Source organism: Dermacentor albipictus, chromosome 1, assembly GCF_038994185.2.
Source record: "Dermacentor albipictus isolate Rhodes 1998 colony chromosome 1, USDA_Dalb.pri_finalv2, whole genome shotgun sequence".
Classification (NCBI taxonomy): domain Eukaryota; kingdom Metazoa; phylum Arthropoda; class Arachnida; order Ixodida; family Ixodidae; genus Dermacentor; species Dermacentor albipictus.
The window spans coordinates 302,102,725-302,126,857 of NC_091821.1; the positions used below are offsets into that span (position 1 = coordinate 302,102,725).

Sequence of the window (24,133 nt, forward strand, 5' to 3'; positions counted from 1 at the left end):
GGTTAGCCAGTGTAAGTACCAGCTGGCTACCCTGTGCTGCGGAAAGGGGTAAAGGGAATAAAAAGAGAAAGAAGAAGAAGAGGAAAAAATGGAAACCAGAAAATTCACACAGTAACGCGATACTACGCGCTACAAGATTCAAAGGCGGTCGCACAATTCGCATGTCCTTAAAAACTTCAGCAAAGCCCTTAAGGCTGGTACTCCTCAACGTTGGTTACCACGAGCGGAAGTGTTGCTTCTGCTCGTGGTAACCCTGGTGGTAGACGGAGTTGCAAACGTGGATCCAATATGTGGAGACGTGCGTTCGTGAATTCACTGGTGTTCCACAGATTCTGCGTAAGCTCGCGGGAGAGGGAGCGAACACTTATGGCTGCATCTGTTCGTGACAGTGGTATTGGTATAACATGGGCACCATCGTGGGCAGCGTAATCCGCACCGTGATTTCCCGAAATTCCGCAGTGACCCGGTATCCACTGGTAGATGATGTTGTGCCCCTTGTTGATTGCGTGATGGTGGAGTAGTCGGATGTCTGCGACTAGTTGCACATTTGGTCCGTGGTTGAAAGGGGACATCAGACACTGGAGAGCTAGCCTTTCAGTCACATAAGATGGACCATGAATGTGACGATTTGTGAACAATAAACTCCAGAGCAGCACGGATAGCTGCGAGTTCTGCAGCCGTCGATGATGTAATGTGAGATGTCTGGAACTTGAGGGTGACAGACTCTGCGGGAATCACCACTGCTCCAGCTGAACTTTTAGAGGAGACAGAACCGTCCGTGTAAACGTGGATGCGTCTTTTTGCTTGTCATGCAGGAATGAAAGCAAGGTTTGTTTGAGGGCAAAAGTTGACATCTCCGTCTTCTTTTTGATACCGGGAATAACAACAAGAGCCTGGGGTGGATGGAAGCACCACAGAGGTAGAGATGGTCATGCTCCAGGTGTAAAGTTTGACGGTAAAGTTTCATGGTTGGGGGCAATAATCTTGCTAAACCCTGAAAGAGGTCGAGCGGCAGTAAGGGAGGCGAGATGATGCGATGGAAATCGGGCGAAGTCCCTGATATGCATCCTTAAAGCGTCGACTTGAAGATACGTATTGATCGAGTGGTCATGCGCGATGGCTTTTGTTGCTGCCGTGGATGCCCATCTGGGAAGACCAAGGCAAATTCGCAGAGCTTGAGCTTGTACAGACTGGAGGCCACGGAGCTTGGTCTTACCGGTCCCACCCAGTACAGGTAAGCTATAGCGCAGGAAACCGAGGAACAGTGCGCTATAGAGTTGGAGCATCGCACTCACAGACGCAGCCCATGACTTTCCCGCAAGAAATCTGAGCACGTGGGTTATCATGACTAACTTCCTTTTTAGGTAGGAGATATGACGACTTCAGAAAAGGTCTCGATCTATTATCACTCCTAGAAAGCGGTGCGTCTTTTCGTAGGCAATCGGCTGTCTATTAATTCTGATAACGTACGGTTTCATTGCTTTGCGCGTGAAAGCGACTATAGAGCACTTCTCGGAGGACACCTCCAGACCTCGCGCTCGAAGATAACCCGATGTTAGTGTGACCGCTTTCTGAAATCTGGCGCGCACCTGGGGACGCGTTGCTTCTGATGACCAAATGCATATATCGTCTGCATAGACCGACACATTGGCGGATTACGGAAGGGTATGAACCAGGTCGATGAGCACGAGGTTAAAGAGAGTGGGGCTCAAGACTCCGCCTTGTTTGTGGTACGCCACGGTAGGTGTTGTGTTGTGATGGCGCACCATCCTCTGTTTTCACAAAGAATCACCTCCTTCAAGAAGTTGGATATCCATCGAAAAACAAGGCCGCCTAAGCCGACATCGCCCAAGGCGTCCAGGATGGCTTGATGGGTTACGTTATCAAAAGCGTCTTTAATATCCAGGAACATCGCCGTTGACAGCCTCCTGAGGCTTTTTTTCGTGCTGAACCGACGACACAAGATCTATGACGTTGTCTACAGAAGAGCGTCCGCGTCGAAAGCCTGCCATAGCGTCAGGGTATAACGTTTGGTGTTCTAGATACCACTCTGGACGCGTCAGCACCATCCTATGCATCACCTTTCCTAGACAACTGGCCAGAGCAATGGGACGATAAGACGCCACGTCTAGGGTTGATTTACCTGGTTTCAGCAGAGACACAAGGCGGCTGGACTTCCATGCAGCAGGAACTACTCCTTCACACCATGAATTATTGTACACATCTAGAAGTGCATGCAGGGCTGTTTTACCAAGGTTTCTAAGAGCTGCGTATGTCACCCCGTCAGGCCCAGGCGATGAGGAACGTCTGCACGCTGCCAACGCCACCTGCAACTCCTCGATGGAAAGCAGATTGTCCATACGAGAATCCCGCAAAATTGGAACATCATGGGGCTCACGTGTAGCGAACGATGGCGGTAGACCAGCAACCTTGAAACAGAAGTCCTCCGTTACGTCAATTTCTCTGCGACCTTGGTAGAGAGCCAGGAATTTGAAGGGGTGGCGTTGTTGCGGTGATGTTCGAAGACCACGCACTGTTCTCCATATATGTGACAGGGGTTTATGCGGATCAAGGGAATCACAGAAGGTTTTTCCATCTTAGAGACAGCAGAGGGTCGATCCCACGCTGGATCTACTTCTGTATGCGTCTCACCTCCCTTAGGTCGTAGATGGACTTGGTGCGCCTGTGCCTTCGTTCCGCGCGACGGCGGATTGCTCGAAGCCGCTCCAATTCTGCTTCGAATTCAGAAAACTTATGAATAGGCCTAAATGATCTTGTGGCTTCTTGAGCAGCGGCGTCAATGGGCTTCTCGATGCTGCCAGGTAAACAGTCCTGGGTCTCTTGGCAATTCTTCTTCATGAGCAACGTGTATTTAGTCGAGTCGATGTGATGAATAACTGTAGTAGAGGGTGACTTGCATATGCCGTCGATTTTAACATATGTTGGAACATGGTCACTACCATGCGTTTCGTTGTCCGTGAACCATTTCACACTGGCGCTGAGGCATCTTGAAACAAAAGTTAAGTCCAGCTGCTGTATGTCAATCCCCGCAAAAAAGTGGGACTGCCATCATTAAGGCCGCAGAGCTCATGGTCCGACACGAAGGATAATACACGTCTTCCTCGACAGTGCATCTCTAAGCTTCCCCATAGCGAATGATGCGCATTGAAGTCGCCGGTAATAATCAATGGTCCAGGTCTCGCTGTTAAAATTGCACTTAGTCTTGCATTGTCAAATCGACTCGAAGGTGAAATGTAGGCACCTACGAGCGTGAGTGCGACGTTCTTGCATTTTATAGTCAAGCATGGGTGCTGATTGTCGTCATCAGGTGCCGCTGGGTGTAAAACATACCTGAAATCGCATCTGATATAAACGATGACTTTGCTGCGGTCGCTACAGGTGGCAGACATGAAAGCTTCATATCCTGATAGGTGGATGGTGCTCTCAATGTTTCGTTCACAAATGACGATTATTGGAAATTTGTTCTTGAAAACGAACGGACGAAAGTCTGAAATGCGGGATTTAATGCCTCTGACATTCCATTGGAAGATAGACGCTTCCTTGACCTCTTTAAGGAACGAATGTAGAGGAGCAGCCATGGTGCTTCTCAAGACCGGACAGTACCGCATTCAGGGCATCCAATATTTGAAGTGCGTCTCGAGCCGCCGGAGTGTGTACGGCCGTGAATAGTACCCGTAGCGTGTTCATAAGGGCCCTTATCATGGTGACAACTTGTTTGTCGTCGTCGTCTTGCTTGCTGCCAGAAGGTGAAGCATGATTCGGCGAGCCTGCTACATCTTATCGCTCCGCTGGTGGATCTAGCCTTGGCAACGGCGGCCACTCCTCGCATGAGGCAATGATATTGGAGTCTTTCTGCTGAGGAACCTCATTCCTACTATTGCTAGTTGTATGCAGAAGTTTGTGGACTATCAGTGGACGTGGTGCATCCTTAGCAATAGCAGTGGGTTTCCTAGATCTCCGGCGACATGAACGTCGACGTCGCACCTTAGCGGCAGCCTCCCTGTGCGAGGAACCATCCCTGACCATTTGCCTGAAGTCTTTCGCCTCATTTTTCACATGTGGGCAATTCATTAAGTTCCATCGTGAGAGCCTTGACAATGGCGCACTTTTGGTTTTCTGCACGACAGGCGTCGGAGCTGTGCGACCCAGAGCATCGTGAGCACACGGCAGCGTTTGTGCAAAACGCACTAACGTGCCCTATCCTTTGACCCTTCCTGCACTGAAGCGGCTTTGGCACAAAAGGCCATACAATGTGTCGGAAGTGAACGACCTTGACGTGTGACGGTAGGCTCTCTCCTTTGAAAGTTAACTTGACACACTGCGAGTTTCCCAGGCGACGGGCTTGCAATCCGGTAATTCACTCTGTCGCCGGCTTGATGACTATATGCAGGTCAGCATCACTTATGGAATTATCTACGTCATACACAACGCCGGCCGTAGAGCCATGATCGTCTTGTTTATAGCAGCGTAGGTTCGTGCTATCCCGCACCTTAACGTTGCTCAGAATGTCTAGCGCGCTGCGGTTTGTGACATCTATAGCGAGGATGTTCTCACGGGCGTTGATCCTTACATCTTTGATCTGACCCGGAACAAGTGCCTCGAGCGACGCAGATGTGGCTTGGCGGTTGATACGGTTTAGATTGTCGCTAGCAGCCACAGGCACACATAAAATTGTGAGGTCTGACATCACTGGTCCCTGAGTAGATCACAGTGTCCTCGCTGTCGGTGTCACTCGGGCGACTAGACCTCTTTCTCGGTGCGACCGCTGTTGACGTAGAAGGACCAGGAACCCCTCCAGGTGACTCCACGTCCATCGCCGTAGTTAAGGGAGTGGCGTCTCCCACAAAGTAACTTCAAATTCGCAGAAACAAAAAGGCAGCGTTCCACACAGGACACTTCGTCATCTTCTCCTCCTACAGAGTACAAAATGTTCCATTCCCACGAATCGGTTGGCGGAATGGGCTGATAGCGTCGCGGCAAAGCAGACGCCACGCTAGCCCACACCGCTGGGAAAGAAAGCTCCACTAAAACATGACAATAAAAGTTTTCTCTCTCTCTCTCTCTCTCTCCAAGTGTGTTGTATGCTCAGTTACATTAAGAACTACTGCATCGGCACAGCAGTTGAATTCATAAACTGTTTCCGTTCCCACGATTCCCCTGAAGTGTGTAATATTCTCAACGACACTAATGAACAATGCATCGGCACGACGTAATGCTTTGCCAATAAGGTCATCCGAGAAAACGCCTCGCGTCCAAACGTATCCCCCTGCGACTATCAGAAGTTAATATGCTACCGCCGCAAAAAAAAGAAAAAAGCAACAAACTCGCATTGGCACGGCAGTCGAATTCATAAACTGTTTCCGTTCCCGCAAATCTCCTCAAGTGTGCGGTATGCTGACCCTGCTCAAGGACATTAATGAACAATGCATCGGCATGATGTAATGCTTTGCCACTAAAGTCATGTGAGACGACACCTCACTTCCCAACGTATCCCCCTGCGACTATAAAAATTTAATATGCTACCATCGCAACAAAGTAGCAACAAACTCACCTCGGACACAGCTTCTCCGCCTTGCCGGCCACGCATTCTGTCGACTGAGCTTCCAGCTCGGCTAGGGCCGAATGGAGCTAACAACTTTCTTCCCCGTAGTACCTAGACGAAGAGAGATCTCAAGGGCCGAAAGTCCCCCACATTTCTCTCTCGCAACCACTGCTCTTCGCGCATGCGCAGAAAGAGCGGAGAAATCGAGTTATGATGTGCTCGTGCCGTGAGATGGGGAGGCTGACGCTCGTCGGCGGCGTCAGCTGCTGAAGTCAGTCCGCGTTACAAGCGTAACCGATGTGACGTGTATAACTGCTCCTGCAAGAGGCGATGGCGAGCGGCTAAGAGTAAGGCTCGGTGTGACGCTCCCTTGGGTGTTGTCGCCTCTGACACTGGTGGCACGATCATCCCGCGACGGAGGGCAGCTCTCGTCGTTGGTGGATCAAAAGCGTGAGAAGAACGGCGCCACGCAAGACGGGCTGTGCGGCGACGATGGTCATGACATGGCGCCAGTGTAGCGCGCGTCGTCTGTATCGAAACCAAGCGCGCCACTCACAGCGTTCTTTTCATCATATAAACGCATATGATCGTAATACAAAATATTAACACGCGAATCGAAAACACATTTTGTATTAGGGAGTATCGTAATTTTCGTTGAATTGTTTTCATTGTAAATCGCATTCCCTTACGGGATGTCCTGTAGAGCATCTGATAATAGCAATACCGAGTGGCTAAAAAGGGAACAATGCCTTCATTACATGCGATGGGTCCTTGATAAGAAATTGATTGCAGAATCTATATTCCAAGATACATGGACCGGCGGTATCGAGCCGCGCACTTTCCGGTACCTCATAATTCCTTCCTCGTAAGGCGATTTGCCTGCACATCTGATCACTCCCGGTAGTCCTGCGACAGTCGACTGCATCCTGTGTTGCCTCATGATGATTTCAACCGTTTAGGGACGCAATGGCCAGGTATGGTCAGAGAGCGCCTCATCAACCCAAGTAAGCCTCGGCTGCTTCTAGTTGCGCGTTCCTTCCCTCGCCAGCTTTTCAATTGCACGCCACCGGTTGTGTGCTTTATATTGCTACGGGGTCGTATTCCCACTGACGAAGAGCCGCGCAGGAAGAAGACGAAGACGACGATTGGAAGCTAGCGCGGGCGGTTGCCTCTTGGTCAACTGCGGCGTATTGCCTTGTAAATATACTTGTAAATAGCTTTTCGTCGGTGTCTTCCTACGTAACATATTTGGTGGAGGTGGACGTTCCCTGTACCTCGTCACGGAGCTTCGCAGTGGACGGTTCGTTGAGCCTACCTTCATGGCTCCCGGCGACGCCAACCCGACTCCACCGGCTCCGACACCTGCTGCCACTTCGACGACCTACATCACCCTCTCCGCTCCCCGTGATCCTGGCGTATTCTCGGCAAAAGATGGGGAAGACGTCGAGGACTGGATCAGCCTTTACGAACACGTCAGCCGCAATAACCGGTGGGACCCAACTATCATGCTCGCCAACGTCGTCTTTTACCTCGGTGGCACACCTCGAGTTTGGTATCGGACGCACGAAGATGAGGTGACCAGTTGGGATTCGCTTAAGCAAAAGCTTCGAGACTTGTTCGGCAACCCCTACGGTCACCAACTTGCCGCGCAGAAGGCGCTTTCCGGTCGTGTGCAGACGTCAACGGAGCTCTACGTCACGTACATTCAGGACGTCTTGGCTCTTTGCCGCAAAGTTGACGCACACATGACTGAGTCCGACAAGGTCTCCCACATCCTCAAAGGCATTGCCGATGACGCCTTCAACTTGCTCGTGTTTAACAACGTCGCGACGGTGGACGCAGTTATAAAAGAGTGCCGCCGCCTGGAATTCGCTAAAAGCCGACGTATCGACCAACAGTTTGCCCGTCTGCCCAACACCCCAGCGACATCTTCCTGTGCCGACGCTCCTCGTCCCAACAACACTGGCGATGTTACGAGGATTGTCCGGTGTGAGATCGAAGCCGCCTATCCGGCTGCGTTCGACTCCAGCCCCTCCAATGCACCTGCAGTCACTGTTTCCCTGATCCAGGCAGTTGTCCGCCAGGAGTTCGCCAACATGGGTATTCACACCATCTGCTCGGCCCATCACCCTGATCCCCACCCGGCATCTTCGATTCCACCCCGTCCCGCACCTTCTTACCCTCCACGTTTCCGCAACCCCTCTGAATGGCGCACTGCCGACGACAAGCCAATTTGTTTTCACTGCCATCGAATTGGGCACATTTCTCGGCACTGCCGCAGTCGCTGGAGTTCCCTGAACCAGTCTACATATACTGCCTACTCTCGCCCCCCAGGTGGCCTTTCTCGTCCCTATGCTGCCCGCTCAGATAATGCCGCCACCGATTCTCCTGCGCCGAACCGACCCTATTCTCGTTCGCCTTCGCCCCAACGACGACAATCTCGCTCTCCCCAGCCCCGTCGTTCCTATTCGCCGACTCCCTTCGGACGCCGCTCCCAGCCGGAAAACTAGACGATGCAGCGCCTCGAGGTGACGCTGCATTGCTCCCTACGCCGCCAAATCCTCTCCTGACGTTGCCCACCCATCTGAACCTTCTTGACGTGCAAGTCGACGGTGTTCCTGTATCAGCTCTCATAGACACTGGGGCGCATTTGTCGGTAATGAGCGCGGATCTTCGTAACCGGCTGAGGAAAATAATCACGCCTGCCGCGACGCCTGTTGTCCGTGTCGCCGATTGCGGAACAGCCCCCGTAATTGGTATGTGTGCCGCCCGCGTCTCCTTCGCCGATCGCTCCACTACCGTGCTATTCACAGTCATCGCTCACTGTCCCCACGACATCATCCTCGGCCTCGACTTCCTCTCCGCACATTCTGCTCTCATCGATTGCTCCGCCAGTACTCTCCGCCTCGACCTGCCTGTTCTGGATCCCGCTGAAGAACACCTTCCTCGCCTCAGTTCCGCCGACTTCGTTCGCTTGCCACCTTCGGCACTGACTTACGTTGACTTCGTGTCATCCCCGCCAGTGCCCGACGGTCACTACATCGCGGCTCCTATGCAAGACGTCCTCCTTACACACGGGATCACACTACCTCATACTATTTTATCTATTACGGCGAATTGCGTCTGCCTGCCAGTGATCAATTTTGCCTTGACGACACAAGTGCTGCCACGCGGGATGTCTCTGGCCCAACTTTGCTCATTCGAGGGTCACTCAGTAGACGACAATTCGACCGATCCTCCTCTACCATCGCAGTCGGCGACTTGTACCATCGCCAACTTACAGAAAATGATTGCACCCGACATGCCGTCCGAGCACGCTCGTGCGCTCTACCGCGTTCTCATTTCCTACCAAGATATTTTTGACTTCAACGATCGTCCTTTGGCCCAAACAACAGCTGTTAAACATCGCATTAATACCGGAGATGCCCCTCCTATTCATCGCCGCCCGTATCGAGTATCACCGGCTGAGCGTCAAGTGATTCACACCGAAGTTCGCAAAATGCTTGCCAAGAACATTATTGAACCGTCATGTAGTCCATGGGCGTCACCGGTTGTGCTGGTAAAAAAGAAGGATGGCTCATGGCGCTTTTGCGTGGATTATCGCACCTTAACAGGGTTACCAAAAAGGACGTGTATCCCCTACCTCGGATTGATGACGCCCTTGACTGCCTCCACGGTGCTCGCTATTTCTCCTCTACTGACCTTCGCTCCGGCTATTGGCAGATTGCCGTGGACGATCTCGACCGCGAGAAGACTGCCTTTGTAACACCCGACGGTCTTTATCAATTCAAGGTGATGCCGTTCGGCCTATGTAACGCTCCTGCCACTTTTGAACGCATGATCGACTCCCTTCTTCACGGTTTCAAATGGTCCACGTGCCTGTGCTACTTAGACGACGTTATAGTCTTCTGCCCAACATTCGCTACGCACCTCGAGCGCCTCTCAGCAGTCCTGGACGTTTTTCGCCGAGCCGGTCTGCAACTGAACGAATCGAAGTGCCAATTCGGCCGTCGCCAGATTACCGTCCTTGGGCACCTCGTTGACGCGAACGGAGTGCAACCGGACCCAGGCAAGATCCATGCTCTTACGCACTTCCCTGTTCCGAAGTGTGTCAAGGATGTGCGCAGCTTCATCGGCCTTTGCTCGTACTTCCGCCTTTTCGTCCAAAATTTCGCGGCCATAGCACGACCACTAACCGAGCTTTTGAAAAAAGACGCCCCTTTCCAGTGGGGCGATAACGAGGCCTCTGCATTCTCGCTTCTCGTCGATCTTCTCACAACGCCCCCCGTTCTGGCCCACTTCGATCCTTCTGCGCCTACCGAAGTCCGTACTGATGCCAGCGGTCACGGAATTGGCGCAGTACTGGCACAACGCCAGCGTGGCCACGACCGTGTTATCGCTTACGCCAGCAGGCTCCTCTCGCCCGCGGAGCGCAACTATTCCATCACTGAGCGTGAGTGTCTGGCCCTAGTTTGGGCGGTTGCGAAGTTCCGCCCATACTTATATGGCCGACCGTTTTCCGTTATCACAGACCATCACGCGCTGTGTTGGTTATGCTCATTGAAAGACCCTTCAGGAAGACTTGGTCGCTGGGCCTTACGCCTCCAAGAATAGTCGTTCTCTGTCACCTACAAATCTGGCCGACTACACCAGGACGCTGACTGCCTGTCTCGCTATCCGGTAGACGAGCCTGACGACGCCGACAGTAGTACCGCCGACGGCATTTTCTCTGTGTCTGCCTTCGCTAACATCGCCGATGAGCAGTACCGAGACCTATCGCTGCGAGTACTCATCGAGCGTCTGCGCTCTGCACCTACCGACGCATCCGTTCGCCGATATATCCTCCAGGGCGGCATTATGTACCGAAGGAACATCCTCCCTGACGGCCCTGATCTTCTTCTTGTCGTGCCACAACATCTACGACAGACTGTGCTCTTTCAGATGCATGACGCACCCACTGCAGGACATCTTGGCGTAACCCGCACGTACGACCGCGTCCGCCGCCGCTTCTATTGGCCTGGTCTTGCTCGCTCCGTCCGACGCTATGTTGCTGCCTGTGATCCCTGCCAGCGTCGGAAAACGCCTCAGGTGCTACCTTCCGGTCATCTCCAGCCGATTACCGTCCCTGTGGAACCGTTTTTTCGTGTTGGATTAGACCTCCTCGGTCCCTTTCCCACGTCATCCTCTGAGAACAAATGGGTAGCCGTCGCAACTGATTACGCCACCCGATACGCTATCACGCGGGCTCTACCTACCAGTTGCGCCACTGACGTCGCGGACTTTCTCTTGCGTGACATTATCTTAGTGCATGGCGCCCCGCGACAGCTGCTTACTGACCGCGGTCGTAACTTCCTCTCGAAAGTTATCGCCGACATTGTGCGTTCCTGCTCTATTCAACACAAGCTGTCTACCTCATACCATCCTCAAACCAATGGCCTGACCGAGCGCTTAAACCGTACCCTTACCGACATGCTGTCCAAGTACGTTTCGAAAGACCACCACGACTGGGACGTTGCCCTTCCTTACGTCACCTTTGCTTACAATTCTTCCCGGCACGACACCGCCGGATTTTCTCCATTTTATCTACTCTACGGTCGCGAACCGACCTTGCCCCTTGACACGGTACTTCCTCCTGCTGCGATCTCAACAACGGAGTATGCGCGCGACGCCATCGCCCTCGCCGATCATGCATGCCAGCTTGCCCGTGCTCGACTGACGGACTCGCAAACCACGCAGCAGCGTCAGTACAACGCCCGCCACCATGACGTACGGTTTTCGCCTGGTGCACTCGTGCTCCTGTGGTCGCCCTGTCGTCACGTTGGACTTTCCGCAAAGCTCCTTTCGCGATACACAGGGCCCTACCGCGTGCTTCGCCAGGTGACGCCTGTGACTTATGAAATTGCTCCTGTGAACTCAACCTCGTCATCTACTCTGGCGTCCAGTGATGTCGTGCACGTCAGTAGGCTCAAGAGCTACTACACTGCTTCCTAGTCCAGCCTTTAGTCGCTCCGGGACGGCGCTTTTGCCGCCGGGGGTAATGCTACGGGGTCGTATTCCCACTGACGAAGAGCCGCGCAGGAAGAAGACGAAGACGACGATTGGAAGCTAGCGCGGGCGGTTGCCTCTTGGTCAACTGCGGCGTATTGCCTTGTAAATATACTTGTAGATAGCTTTTCGTCGGTGTCTTCCTACGTAACAATATACACGTATGCATCGTATGCAAAAGAAAAACGGTCGTCATGCAATTTCATAGCAGTAGACCCTTGTGAAAGCTGTACAGTAACAATGATATTGTATAGGTGGTGCAGATTCGTAGCGATTCTGCACCACCTAGCGATTCGACATACACGTATCCTCTTAGTGTCCAATAGAACATCCTCTACTCGAGTTTGCTCGGAAATCTCAATTTCTGCGCCTAATATCTTCCTTTCAATGACTCCTTAGCATCCCTTACGGTTAGCTTGTTATCCTCCTAGTTGTAGCACTAGCACAATTTGTTGTTCGAGACGCCATTTATAGTACTGTACTGTACACAAGAAAAAACTCGGGCACCCATTACCCTTCCGTAGAAATTCACGAGGATTCGGAAGAGGTAGGCGATCAGTCTTTCTTCTCCGGCGATTCCAGTGTCGACTGCGCCCGGGTGGACTGCGTTCGCGGTCACTCCTGCACGCTCCGCGTAAACGAAACGGAAGCGTTGTTAGTGAAAACGAATAGAGAGAAAACATATCGACACAAATGAGCTCAAGAACCGCTGCACTGCAGACGTTCCCTGCGACATATAGTAAGCACATGGTCTGTTGTACAGCTCCTTGGTGTTGCATTATACAGGAGAACACCGTACAATCCGAAGGCCTTATAATTCATATTGTTATCCTTATTTTACAAAAACAGTGACATGCCTTCGCCATTGGACCAATCTATTTTTTTGCCCTCCCCCCCGCCCCCCACATCTTCTTATTTACTATATTCTAAGCGCTCCCATGATTGTGGATTGAGTGACCCAATATGAGTTGCAGCGCGTGACCGATTCCTGTGAAAGCTGTAGCAAGTCGCATGTAACATTTCTCTATTTTTTATTCCTTCTCTTTTTCTACCACATTTTATTCCCTATATATCTTTCCTCAGCACGGGGCAGCCAGCCGGTACTTAACACTGGCTCATCTCCCCGTCTCTGACTTTTTCCTCGTCCTGTTCCCCAGCCAGCCTTCATGTTGGCGTTGCACTCCTCTTACCTGCCTCTCCTCTCCACTCCTCTTACAAAAACAGTTTAGATTGCAAGAGCAGTTGGGTAGTGGTCGAAAACATTATAGCGCAGCTTTCCTGAATTTACCTTGTAAAAAGTCACGCATATAACGTCAATGTGAGGTCACAAATTTAAACGTATTTTCTCGCATCTAAACCGCATTGCGCAAGAAAACTCGGAGGAGTTAGCAGGCCCACACTTTGCTGACATTGTAGTAAAACATACCGAATCATTATTATTTAATAAACACTTACCTAGCTCCTAGCAGATGCTATCAAAGTACAGTGAAACGCCTTTATAGCGAAGCATTCGTTCGAGACCTCGAAAACCTTTCGTTATACAGGTCACCTCGTCGTAAAGATGGCACCTCAATGGCGCCAGCTAAGCACGTCTAGCTAAGCAAAACCTTTATTCAACATTGAACCGAGAGAGACGGAGTCCAAGAAGTTGCCAACTTTTCTGCTGCGTACTTCGTCCGTGTGGGAGTGTGGTCGACCTTATGGCAACGAGGTTCGTGTCATGCTGCATGGCGTAGTTATGCAAAGTGGTGCTCTAGGGCATCCAACGCCTCCATTTTGTCAGAGTTCATATGCAAGTTCTTTGTCACTGGTGCCTTGGTTGACTTTCTTGTCCTTTTCCTCATTGACAGTTTCGACGATGTCGTTGGTCGTCAGTTCCAAGCAACTCACGTTGCCGTCGTCAAGCACCACGTACTGGTCATCCAGGTATCACAACCGCTGCTGTGCTACAACAAGCCGCGTACGCGAGTTCAGTCATTTCACGAGCTGTGCAGGCCAACTACTATACTCGGCGCGCTCGTGAAGCATACCGCAATGCTAGCGCTGGCCGAAGATCGCTAGCATCTGAGGAGAACAGTGGCGGTACCGCTGCGTGCACCGGTTGCCAATGAACAAAACAGCCGCCGGCGACATCTAGCTTCTGTCGCCGTACCGGCAAATTTGTCGCAGTGGTTTTCGCCGTAGAGGCGTTCACAACTCATATGAAAGATATGAATTTGGCTGGGACACACGGAATCTTTCGTTGTCTATGTAATTTCGTTGTCCGTTCCAGATGCTTTTGCCTCTTTACGACGTTACAGGAAGCGGGTGCTAAAATCTGGATGTGGGGTCCTCACTCGCCTTACACGTTTGCTTTTTTGTGGCTTTCAAGTCGTCCGCTAACCTTAGTGGTGATCTACTTGGTGGCCAAGAAGTTTAATCAGTGCATGTTCAGTCATTATTTCACTTTATTGTCTGTTGCTACTGCTCGAGTTGAATGGTGCTGCTCATGTTGGAGTTGGTTGCACACCAACTAATAAATAGCTTTACCAGGTTTGTTATGAAATATTGTGCTGATTCCTGCTCCAAACAGCTGCTGTAAATTAGTAAAAGCGTCGGGAAAGCGCTTCAAGTTTTCGCCAATGTACATAAGAGCCAATCATGGATAAGCACGATCATTTTACAGCGAAGCTGTTTATAGCTATGCTCTGGCGCATCTCGTCTCCGTGAATATGGACCAACAATTTTTCATACGTGGGCCGATCCCGAAGGTAGTGCAATGTCCGGCCGACCCGCGCTGGAGATGAAGCAGGCGTTATGCATACTCCACACGTGGGCCGATCCCGAAGATAGTGCAATGCTTAGCCTATCCGAGGCGGAAGTGACGCAGGCCTTAAGCACTCCACATACGTGGTCCGATTCCGGATATGGTTCAATGCCGTGCCAACCCACGGCGGAGGTGAAGCAGGCCTTAAGCACTCCCGATACTGGGGCGGATTCCGAAGATAGTACAATACCGGGCCGATCCGCGGAGGAGGTGAAGCAGGCCTTAAGCACTTTCGATACGTAGTCGGATTCCCGATATAGTGCGATGCCGTGCCAACCCACGGTGGAGGTGAAGCAGGCCTTAAGCACTCCCAATACGGGGGCGGATTCCGAAGATAGTACAATACCGGGCCGATCCGCGGAGGAGGTGAAGCAGGCCTTAAGCACTTTCGATACGTAGTCGGATTCCGGATATAGTGCGATGCCGTGCCAACCCACGGTGGAGGTGAAGCAGGCCTTAAGCACTCCCAATACGGGGGCGGATTCCGAAGATAGTACAATACCGGGCTGATCCGCGGAGGAGGTGAAGCAGGCCTTAAGCACTTTCGATACGTAGTCGGATTCCGGATATAGTGCGATGCCGTGCCAACCCACGGTGGAGGTGAAGCAGGCCTTAAGCACTCCCGATACTGGGGCGGATTCCGAAGATAGTACAATACCGGGCCGATCCGCGGAGGAGGTGAAGCAGGCCTTAAGAACTTTCGATACGTAGTCGGATTCCGGATATAGTGCGATGCCGTGCCAACCCACGGTGGAGGTGAAGCAGGCCTTAAGCACTCCCAATACGGGGGCGGATTCCGAAGATAGTACAATACCGGGCTGATCCGCGGAGGAGGTGAAGCAGGCCTTAAGCACATTCGATACGTAGTCGGATTCCGGATATAGTGCGATGCCGTGCCAACCCACGGTGGAGGTGAAGCAGGCCTTAAGCACTCCCAATACGGGGGCGGATTCCGAAGATAGTACAATACCGGGCTGATCCGCGGAGGAGGTGAAGCAGGCCTTAAGCACTTTCGATACGTAGTCGGATTCCCGATATAGTGCGATGCCGTGCCAACCCACGGTGGAGGTGAAGCAGGCCTTAAGCACTCCCAATACGGGGGCGGATTCCGAAGATAGTACAATACCGGGCCGATCCGCGGAGGAGGTGAAGCAGGCCTTAAGCACTTTCGATACGTAGTCGGATTCCGGATATAGTGCGATGCCGTGCCAACCCACGGTGGAGGTGAAGCAGGCCTTAAGCACTCCCGATACTGGGGCGGATTCCGAAGATAGTACAATACCGGGCCGATCCGCGGAGGAGGTGAAGCAGGCCTTAAGAACTTTCGATACGTAGTCGGATTCCGGATATAGTGCGATGCCGTGCCAACCCACGGTGGAGGTGAAGCAGGCCTTAAGCACTCCCAATACGGGGGCGGATTCCGAAGATAGTACAATACCGGGCCGATCCGCGGAGGAGGTGAAGCAGGCCTTAAGCACTTTCGATACGTAGTCGGATTCCGGATATAGTGCGATGCCGTGCCAACCCACGGTGGAGGTGAAGCAGGCCTTAAGCACTCCCAATACGGGGGCGGATTCCGAAGATAGTACAATACCGGGCTGATCCGCGGAGGAGGTGAAGCAGGCCTTAAGCACTTTCGATACGTAGTCGGATTCCCGATATAGTGCGATGCCGTGCCAACCCACGGTGGAGGTGAAGCAGGCCTTAAGCACTCCCGATACTGGGGCGGATTCCGAAGATAGTACAATACCGGGCCGATCCGCGGAGGAGGTGAAGCAGGCCTTAAGAACTTTCGATACGTAGTCGGATTCCGGATATAGTGCGATGCCGTGCCAACCCACGGTGGAGGTGAAGCAGGCCTTAAGCACTCCCAATACGGGGGCGGATTCCGAAGATAGTACAATACCGGGCTGATCCGCGGCAGAGGTGAAGCGCGCGTTAAGCACTGTCGATACCTGGTCCGATTCCGGATATAGTGCAATGCCGTGCCAACCCACGGCGGAGGTGAAGCAGGCCTTAAGCACTTCCAATACGGGGGTGGATTCCGAAGATAGTACAATACCGGGCTGATCCGCGGCAGAGGTGAAGCGCGCGTTAAGCACTGTCGATACCTGGTCCGATTCCGGATATAGTGCAATGCCGTGCCAACCCACGGCGGAGGTGAATCAGGCCTTAAGCACTTCCAATACGGGGGTGGATTCCGAAGATAGTACAATACCGGGCTGATCCGCGGCAGAGGTGAAGCGCGCGTTAAGCACTGTCGATACCTGGTCCGATTCCGGATATAGTGCAATGCCGTGTCAACCCACGGCGGAGGTGAAGCAGGCCTTAAGCGCTTCCAATACGGGGGCGGATTCCGAAGATAGTACAATACCGGGCTGATCCGCGGCAGAGGTGAAGCGCGCGTTAAGCACTGTCGATACCTGGTCCGATTCTGGATATAGTGCAATGCCGTGCCAACCCACGGCGGAGGTGAAGCAGGCCTTAAGCACTTCCAATACGGGGGTGGATTCCGAAGATAGTACAATACCGGGCTGATCCGCGGCAGAGGTGAAGCGCGCGTTAAGCACTGTCGATACCTGGTCCGATTCCGGATATAGTGCAATGCGGTGGCAACCCACGGCGGAGGTGAAGCAGGCCTTAAGCACTTCCAATACGGGGGTGGATTCCGAAGATAGTACAATACCGGGCTGATCCGCGGCAGAGGTGAAGCGCGCGTTAAGCACTGTCGATACCTGGTCCGATTCCGGATATAGTGCAATGCCGTGCCAACCCACGGCGGAGGTGAAGCAGGCCTTAAGCACTTCCAATACGGGGGTGGATTCCGAAGATAGTACAATACCGGGCTGATCCGCGGCAGAGGTGAAGCACGCGTTAAGCACTGTCGATACCTGGTCCGATTCCGGATATAGTGCAATGCCGTGCCAACCCACGGCGGAGGTGAAGCAGGCCTTAAGCACTTCCAATACGGGGGTGGATTCCGAAGATAGTACAATACCGGGCTGATCCGCGGCAGAGGTGAAGCGCGCGTTAAGCACTGTCGATACCTGGTCCGATTCCGGATATAGTGCAATGCCGTGCCAACCCACGGCGGAGGTGAAGCAGGCCTTAAGCACTTCCAATACGGGGGCGGATTCCGAAGATAGTACAATACCGGGCTGATCCGCGGCAGAGGTGAAGCGCGCGTTAAGCACTGTCGATACCTGGTCCGATTCCGGATATCGTGCGATGCCGTGCCAATCCGCGGCGGAGGTGAAGCAGGCCTTAAGCACTTCCAATACGGGGGCGGTTTCTGAAGTTAGTACAATACCGGAGAAGGGTTGAAATCTGGGCCAGTTGGTACATACTTGAACGAAAAAACCAGTCAAAAACACAAAGGACAAGAGAAGAAGTTCACGACACAACGACTGGGTCGATCGGGCCGATACCGGGCCGATCCGCGGCGGAGGTGAAGCAGGCCTTAAGCAATTTCAATACGTGGTCCGATTCTGGATATAGTTCAATGCCGCGCCAAACCGCGACAGAGGTGAAGCAGGCCTTAAGCTCTCCCAATATGGGGCGGATTCCGAAGTTAGTACAATGCCGGGCCGATCCGCGGCAGAGGCGAAAGAGGTGCTAAGCACTCTCGATACGTTGTCCGATACCGGATATAGTGCAATGCCGCTCCAACCCAAGGCGGAGGTGAAGCAGGCCTTAAGCACTCCATAACGGGGGCGGATTCCCAAGTTAGTACAATATCGGGCCGATCCGCGGCAAAGGCGAAGCAGGCCTTAAGCACTTTCGATACGTAGTCTGATTCCGGATATTGTGCAATGCCGTGCCAACCCACGGCGTAGGTGAAGCAGGCCTTAAGCACTCCCAATACGGGGGTGGATTCCGAAGTTAGTACAATACCGGGCCGATCCGCGGCAAAGGTGCAGCAGGCCTTAAGCCCTTTCGATCCGTAGTCCGATTCCGGATATTGTGCAATGCCGTGCCAACCCACGACGGAGGTGAAGCAGGCCTTAAGCACTCCCAATACGGGGGTGGATTCCGAAGTTAGTACAATACCGGGCCGATCCGCGGCAAAGGTGCAGCCGGCCTTAAGTACTTTCGATCCGTAGTCCGATTCCGGATATTGTGCAATGCCGTGCCAACCCACGGCGGAGGTGAAGCAGGCCTTAAGCACTCCCAATACGGGGGTGGATTCCGAAGTTAGTACAATACCGGGCCGATCCGCGGCAAAGGTGCAGCAGGCCTTAAGCAATTTCGATCCGTAGTCCGATTCCGGATATTGTGCAATGCCGTGCCAACCCACGGCGGAGGTGAAGCAGGCCTTAAGCACTCCCAATACGGGGGTGGATTACGAAGTTAGTACAATACCGGGCCGATCCGCGGCAAAGGTGCAGCAGGCCTTAAGCAGTTTCGATCCGTAGTCCGATTCCGGATATTGTGCAATGCCGTGCCAACCCACGGCGGAGGTGAAGCAGGCCTTAAGCACTCCCAATACGAGGGTGGATTCCGAAGTTAGTACAATACCGGGCCGATCCGCGGCAAAGGTGCAGCAGGCCTTAAGCACTTTCGATCCGTAGTCCGATTCCGGATATTGTGCAATGCCGTGCCAACCCACGGCGGAGGTGAAGCAGGCCTTAAGCACTCCCAATATGAGGGCCGATCCCGAGGATAGTGCAACACCAGGCGGACCTGCTACGGAGGTGCAGTTCGCCCATTGAGGGGCCCCCGATTCACAGCTTCGCTGGTCATCCGTCTTACAGAGTGGAAAGGCACTGAACTTATAATTTTTTTTTGCTTTTTAGTTGTTCTGTGTGTATTCGAAAGAAGTCTAGTAAATGTGTCCATTTCACCTTCGTCGCTGAGTTACGTGAGCCCTACTTCCAGTGCAAATTTCTATGCTTGTCTAACCTAAAACGTTCTCACTATTTATCTTCTCAATTACCCGCATAATATAATGTTTTCAAAGCATTTATGCAAGTAAAATGTTAGGACCACCAATGTAATAACCAATACCCATAAAGAATACGAGCATCCCATCTATTTTTCTAGTTTTTTTTATTTTTCTATGTCGACAGCTATTCAGGAGCTAACCATAATACATGCGTGTTTACCGCGAAAGAAATACAATCTAGCCTTCGAGAGAATTAAGCAACATCAGAATTGGCATTAATAACGGTGACGCAAACTCTGATTTGAAGATTTGAAGAACAGAGAACCTGCAGCGACAATAAAGCGTCAAAATAGTGCTACGGCCCCGTGCCGTCCAGGATTGAAGAGGCCACTCGTGTCTTGATGACGACCACGATTTAGTGATAGCGCCACTCTTGCCTACTGGCCAGTCTGGAGGATCATTTAATGCGACAGCGTTAAGTGCCCCTAGTCACAGAATATCCAGTGTCGGCGTCCGCGGAGTTGTCCGTGAGCGAGACTTCCACATATATTTAGGTATATGTATATGCCACGCCTTGCTATGTATTATGCAGTATATGTGGGTTGTCTTGCTACGCCATTCTATCACTAAAGCTGCTCGTACCTTGTCTTACATTCTTGACAAAGTTATTCCTTGTAATTTTGAGAGTGACAGCCCCCAAACAAATGCCATGAAGCAACACACTGACAGCGCATGCATTTTATGTTAAATCGTCTCAGACTTACCTATTAAATGTGCGAAAGTAACAGAAACCTGGAAAAGAAAAAATGGCTGTGGCTTAGGTAAGGTTAAGCCCAGGATGCGAAGCATACTAGCCTTTATTTTAGTTGTTGAACCACTGTTTAGCCTGGTGAACTGCTGTTGCTTGGCTATATTTGGTTCGGCTAGACGCAGAAACAACTCATGCAATACTGCTTCGCCTTCAAGAGTGGAACGCGACAGCGTTCCCGTCGACCCGCCAAGGGGTGTAAGACAATGGGCTACAGGGCAGCGACTACGCGCCCCGCATTGGACGCGGTGAGCGTCGAGCAAAGCAGCGTTCGGCGCGGCAACGAAATGTGCGCCTGAGCAAGAGACGCACGCCGTAGAAACAGCTCGTTTCTAAGGCAACACCGCATTCACTAGAGGCGCTTTTATACCGCTTTGAAGCATCGTACTCGTGGAAGTTCTGCGGTTGTTTTCAACATATTGTGAGTGTGCCTTTTGATTATTTGTGAATGTGTAATTTTTATCCGGGCCAACGACCGGCAATAAAGAAAAAAAAAAAAAACTCGTGGCTGAGTGGTAGCGTCTCCGTCCCACACTCCGGAGACCCTGGTTCGATTCCCACCCAGCCCGTCTTGCAAGAGTTGAGCCAAAGCCACTTCTCCTCTGTCGTGACGTCACGGTGTCACGTGGTTTCATGGCGACACCGCCGCGCCTGAGGAGCTGGGTTGAGCCCTCGTAATATGCTTCGCATAATAATGTTTTGGCGCGGCTGTGCACTACCTGTGAGATGGGCCCACGCAAGAGAACGCGTTTCTACCAGAAAGCTCGCCTTCGTGCATAGCGTTCGCCTCCAGTGTTTCCCGGTAAACATCATGGTTACATAAGCCGAAGTTCGCCGGCGATCTTCGCCGCCGCCGAAGATCGCCGCACCGCGCGGGCGAATCTACCTTGCGATGACGGTGCAAACTGCACCACGCGCGCCGCTGTTCGCGCCGACAGCACTTGTGGTTTCGGCGATCTGTGCGACAAGACTCGCCGTAAACTGCAATATTTTAGCTTCATTTTTATTTTCTCCCTTTCAAATGTAGGAACCAGAACAGAAGCGAAATTATCTCACTAGAGGGTGATCGGGCAGTGCGGCCAAAGCGGATTTGCGCGCCTGTCAATGGTGATGACTGGACGGCGCGCACTATATCTTCACTTATGCTTGGGCCACGCGCTCCACTGTTCAACTTTCATTTGACGCCGATAGTACTCGCGCATTCTACAAAAATACTTCAATCCTACCACGTACGACAGAGGCGAAGAGTAATTGTTAAGCCTCGATCAAGCACCACCTGAGTCAATTGCAAGAGGCAGAACATGCCACGACATGTTTCTCAAAGCAGCAGGTCGGTCGCGCCTGAATGAAGGGCGGGCCGATCTATGGACAACAGCGCAGGTGGGCAGCTACAAGTTGCGTCGGTGCGGAGCGCTGACCCAATTAATTGGGAAACGCTGTTGGGACAATGAATAGCTTGCGCAACCCATGAATGTTTTGCACTTTGCTTGGAGACAGCGGGAAGTGCCACCCCACTTCGTGCAGCTCACCGTGTATCTTGAGCCGAGGCGCCAGAGCTCGGGTGAAGAGCACCATGGCCATCTTGGTGTTGCAGTAGGTGAGCAGCGGTGTGCGCCAGCCGTACGTGCCTTTGGCCTGCTCCTCGATGCGCCACGTAGTGCCGAAGTGGTGCAGCACCGAAGACAGGTTCACCACGCGGCTGGGCGCGCTCTTCTTGAGAAGCTCTGCGCAAGATCCCACTCAAATGGCCTGACCACGCGACATCAGTCCAAATTAACACTATTCATGTGGGCCAACCAGTTCTTCGGAGGCACCCTATTTATCCCTGTCACTCGTTCAAACCATGAATAATTGTCCTAAAGCAAACAGAATTGAGGCTGGTTGGCTCGTTGATTCATCATCACTGAGAAAGGCAGTGCTATAGAATGCGAGACATGATCGGAAGTGTCCTTGCGGTTCTTATACCTTGTACTATCTTAATTCTAGCGCTGCTTTTCTGCAAAGGTGTGAGCGTAGTGATTTTTGAGACTGAATCGCGTATGAACTGAATAGTGCTAAAAGCGAATCAAATATATCAAATATCAAACACCTTTTGAATAGTTCTTGAATAATAAGCAGACATTGCCACCAATTTTATCAGACCATTTTCACATCTGTGCATTCACAAGATTATCACACTTATCTCATTGCCCATTACGAAGAGTTTGTTGAAAGATTGCAGGCTCTTCCGTAATCGAGAATAGACGTAAGCGTGAAATGGCTACCGGCACAGCAGATTGATACTAAGGTTTGGTACAGCGCAACCCAAGACAAGGACATCAGAAGGTACAAAACGACGACACGGCGCTGTGTTGTCGTTTGTTTGTGTTTTGTACCTTTTGTTGTCCTTGTCTTAGGTTGCGCTGTAACAAACGTTAGTATGAATCCCAACCAACTGGCCCAACTTGCCGTTCTGACAGCAGATTGGTTGGTGATGATACTAGCCACAATATTAAAATGGGTATAGTGCATGTTCGCAACAGCCCACCCCACCACACCCAACCGCACCACGTCATACAGCGCACTGGTCAACAATGACGCTGCTCAGCTAAAATAAAAGAGCCTGAAGGAGGCGCTACGCAGTGTGGCGCCATCTCTCAAGGCGACGCGATACCCGCGCCTGAGTGTTGTCACGAACAGCTGGTTTTCAACGGAGCACAGGCGTCTCAGCGCCAAAAGGTGATAATCAAGCACATTGAACAAATAATTAACAACGACAACCGCACGCTTGGCTACCTTCGTCGTAACATTTCATTCACCCCGATTTCACAGAATATAGGGCCCTATAACGGGGAGATAACCGATGGTCATTAAGGGTTACGGACTGGATTTCAAGGGAAGGGAAGCGTAGCAGGGGGCGGTAGAAAGTTAGGTGGGCGGATGACATTAAGACGTTTGCAGGGACAACATGGCCACAATTAGTACATGACCGGGGTAGTTGGAGAAGTATGGGAGAGGCCTTTGCCCTGCAGTGGGCGTTACTAGGCTGATGATGATGATGATGATGATGATGATGATAACGTAAAACTATTCCAATATGTTTCTATTCCAATCTCCTGACGTCAAATTTGCGTAAACACCCACGCAAGCACTGGGCGGTCACCCATATGGTTGTCTGTACAGACCAATCAAACACTCTCCTCGTTCATAGGAGGTCACTTTTGTTTGCTTGGAAAACGAATAACATTGCCTACACTGAGTGGCTTGTCGTATCTAATTGGCTGACAAGAGGCGAGGAGAACGCTCAAGTGGAGAAGGATCCGCTGGGGCAGAGCCAGTGCACTGAAAATCGATGACCGGATGAAGAGGGTGGTCCTGGCGTCTGCGATTGGTCGGCTTTCCCTTACTTAGCTTGTGGTGGCTGGTCGAAAATCTCGGCGGCATGCAATGGAAGCTTAAGAATAACGCTAAAACTGACCCTCAGCAAAGAAGAGTTGGCAGAATGAGGTGGTAAACGTGCCGAAAGTGCTCGAAAACATTACACGGCCACGCAAGAAGATTTATTATACGCAAATACACCCATGCTCTGCGGCAAGTGCGTGTAGCCAGCGTCTCGGCGATCAGCGGCAGCCATCTCTTATTCCTTTCGGAACGGGGCAGCCTGCGGCTATTCCGAAGAAAATTCAGTTTTGTTCGGCATATTAATGCATCTTTATCGAGTACACGTCACTTTAACGCGGTGAGTTTCTGCGGTTTTGTGACGTCGCGTGACAGGCAGGTGAAGTGGGTGCAGCCCGAAAATTTCTTACCAATAGCCAAGGGCTAATGGCGAAAAGGGTTCGTATCAGAAATAACTGTTTTTCGTTTTTCTTTCAAATCATGCATAATCAGTGTGTACACATAAAAAAAAAAGTTATCAGATGGGGAGCTATCGCGGTTTTCGGGACGTCGCGTCACAGACAGGTGAAGTGGGGGTGGTCGTGGAGGGCTGATAGCAGAATTGGAATAGAAAAGTTTGGAATAGTTTTACTTTGTAGTGCCCTACTA

General features: G+C 51.9%; 1 protein-coding gene across 4 annotated transcripts in view; it reads right to left on the reverse strand.

Moving 5' to 3' along the window:
• Positions 1-24,133, reverse strand: part of LOC135920894 (retinol dehydrogenase 12-like) — a 271,490-nt gene that overhangs the window by 13,157 nt on the left and 234,200 nt on the right. For 2 of the 4 annotated variants that reach the window (XM_065455154.1, XM_065455152.1), the window contains 2 exons: positions 21,637-21,831; positions 12,123-12,229 (listed from right to left, as the gene is read on the reverse strand). In XM_065455154.1, the coding sequence (XP_065311226.1) occupies positions 12,123-12,229; positions 21,637-21,831 (302 nt within the window). Of the gene's footprint in view, positions 1-12,122; positions 12,230-20,063; positions 20,092-21,636; positions 21,832-24,133 lie in introns of all 4 variants that reach the window. The other 2 variants (XM_065455153.2, XM_070531485.1) reach the window with 2 other exon arrangements.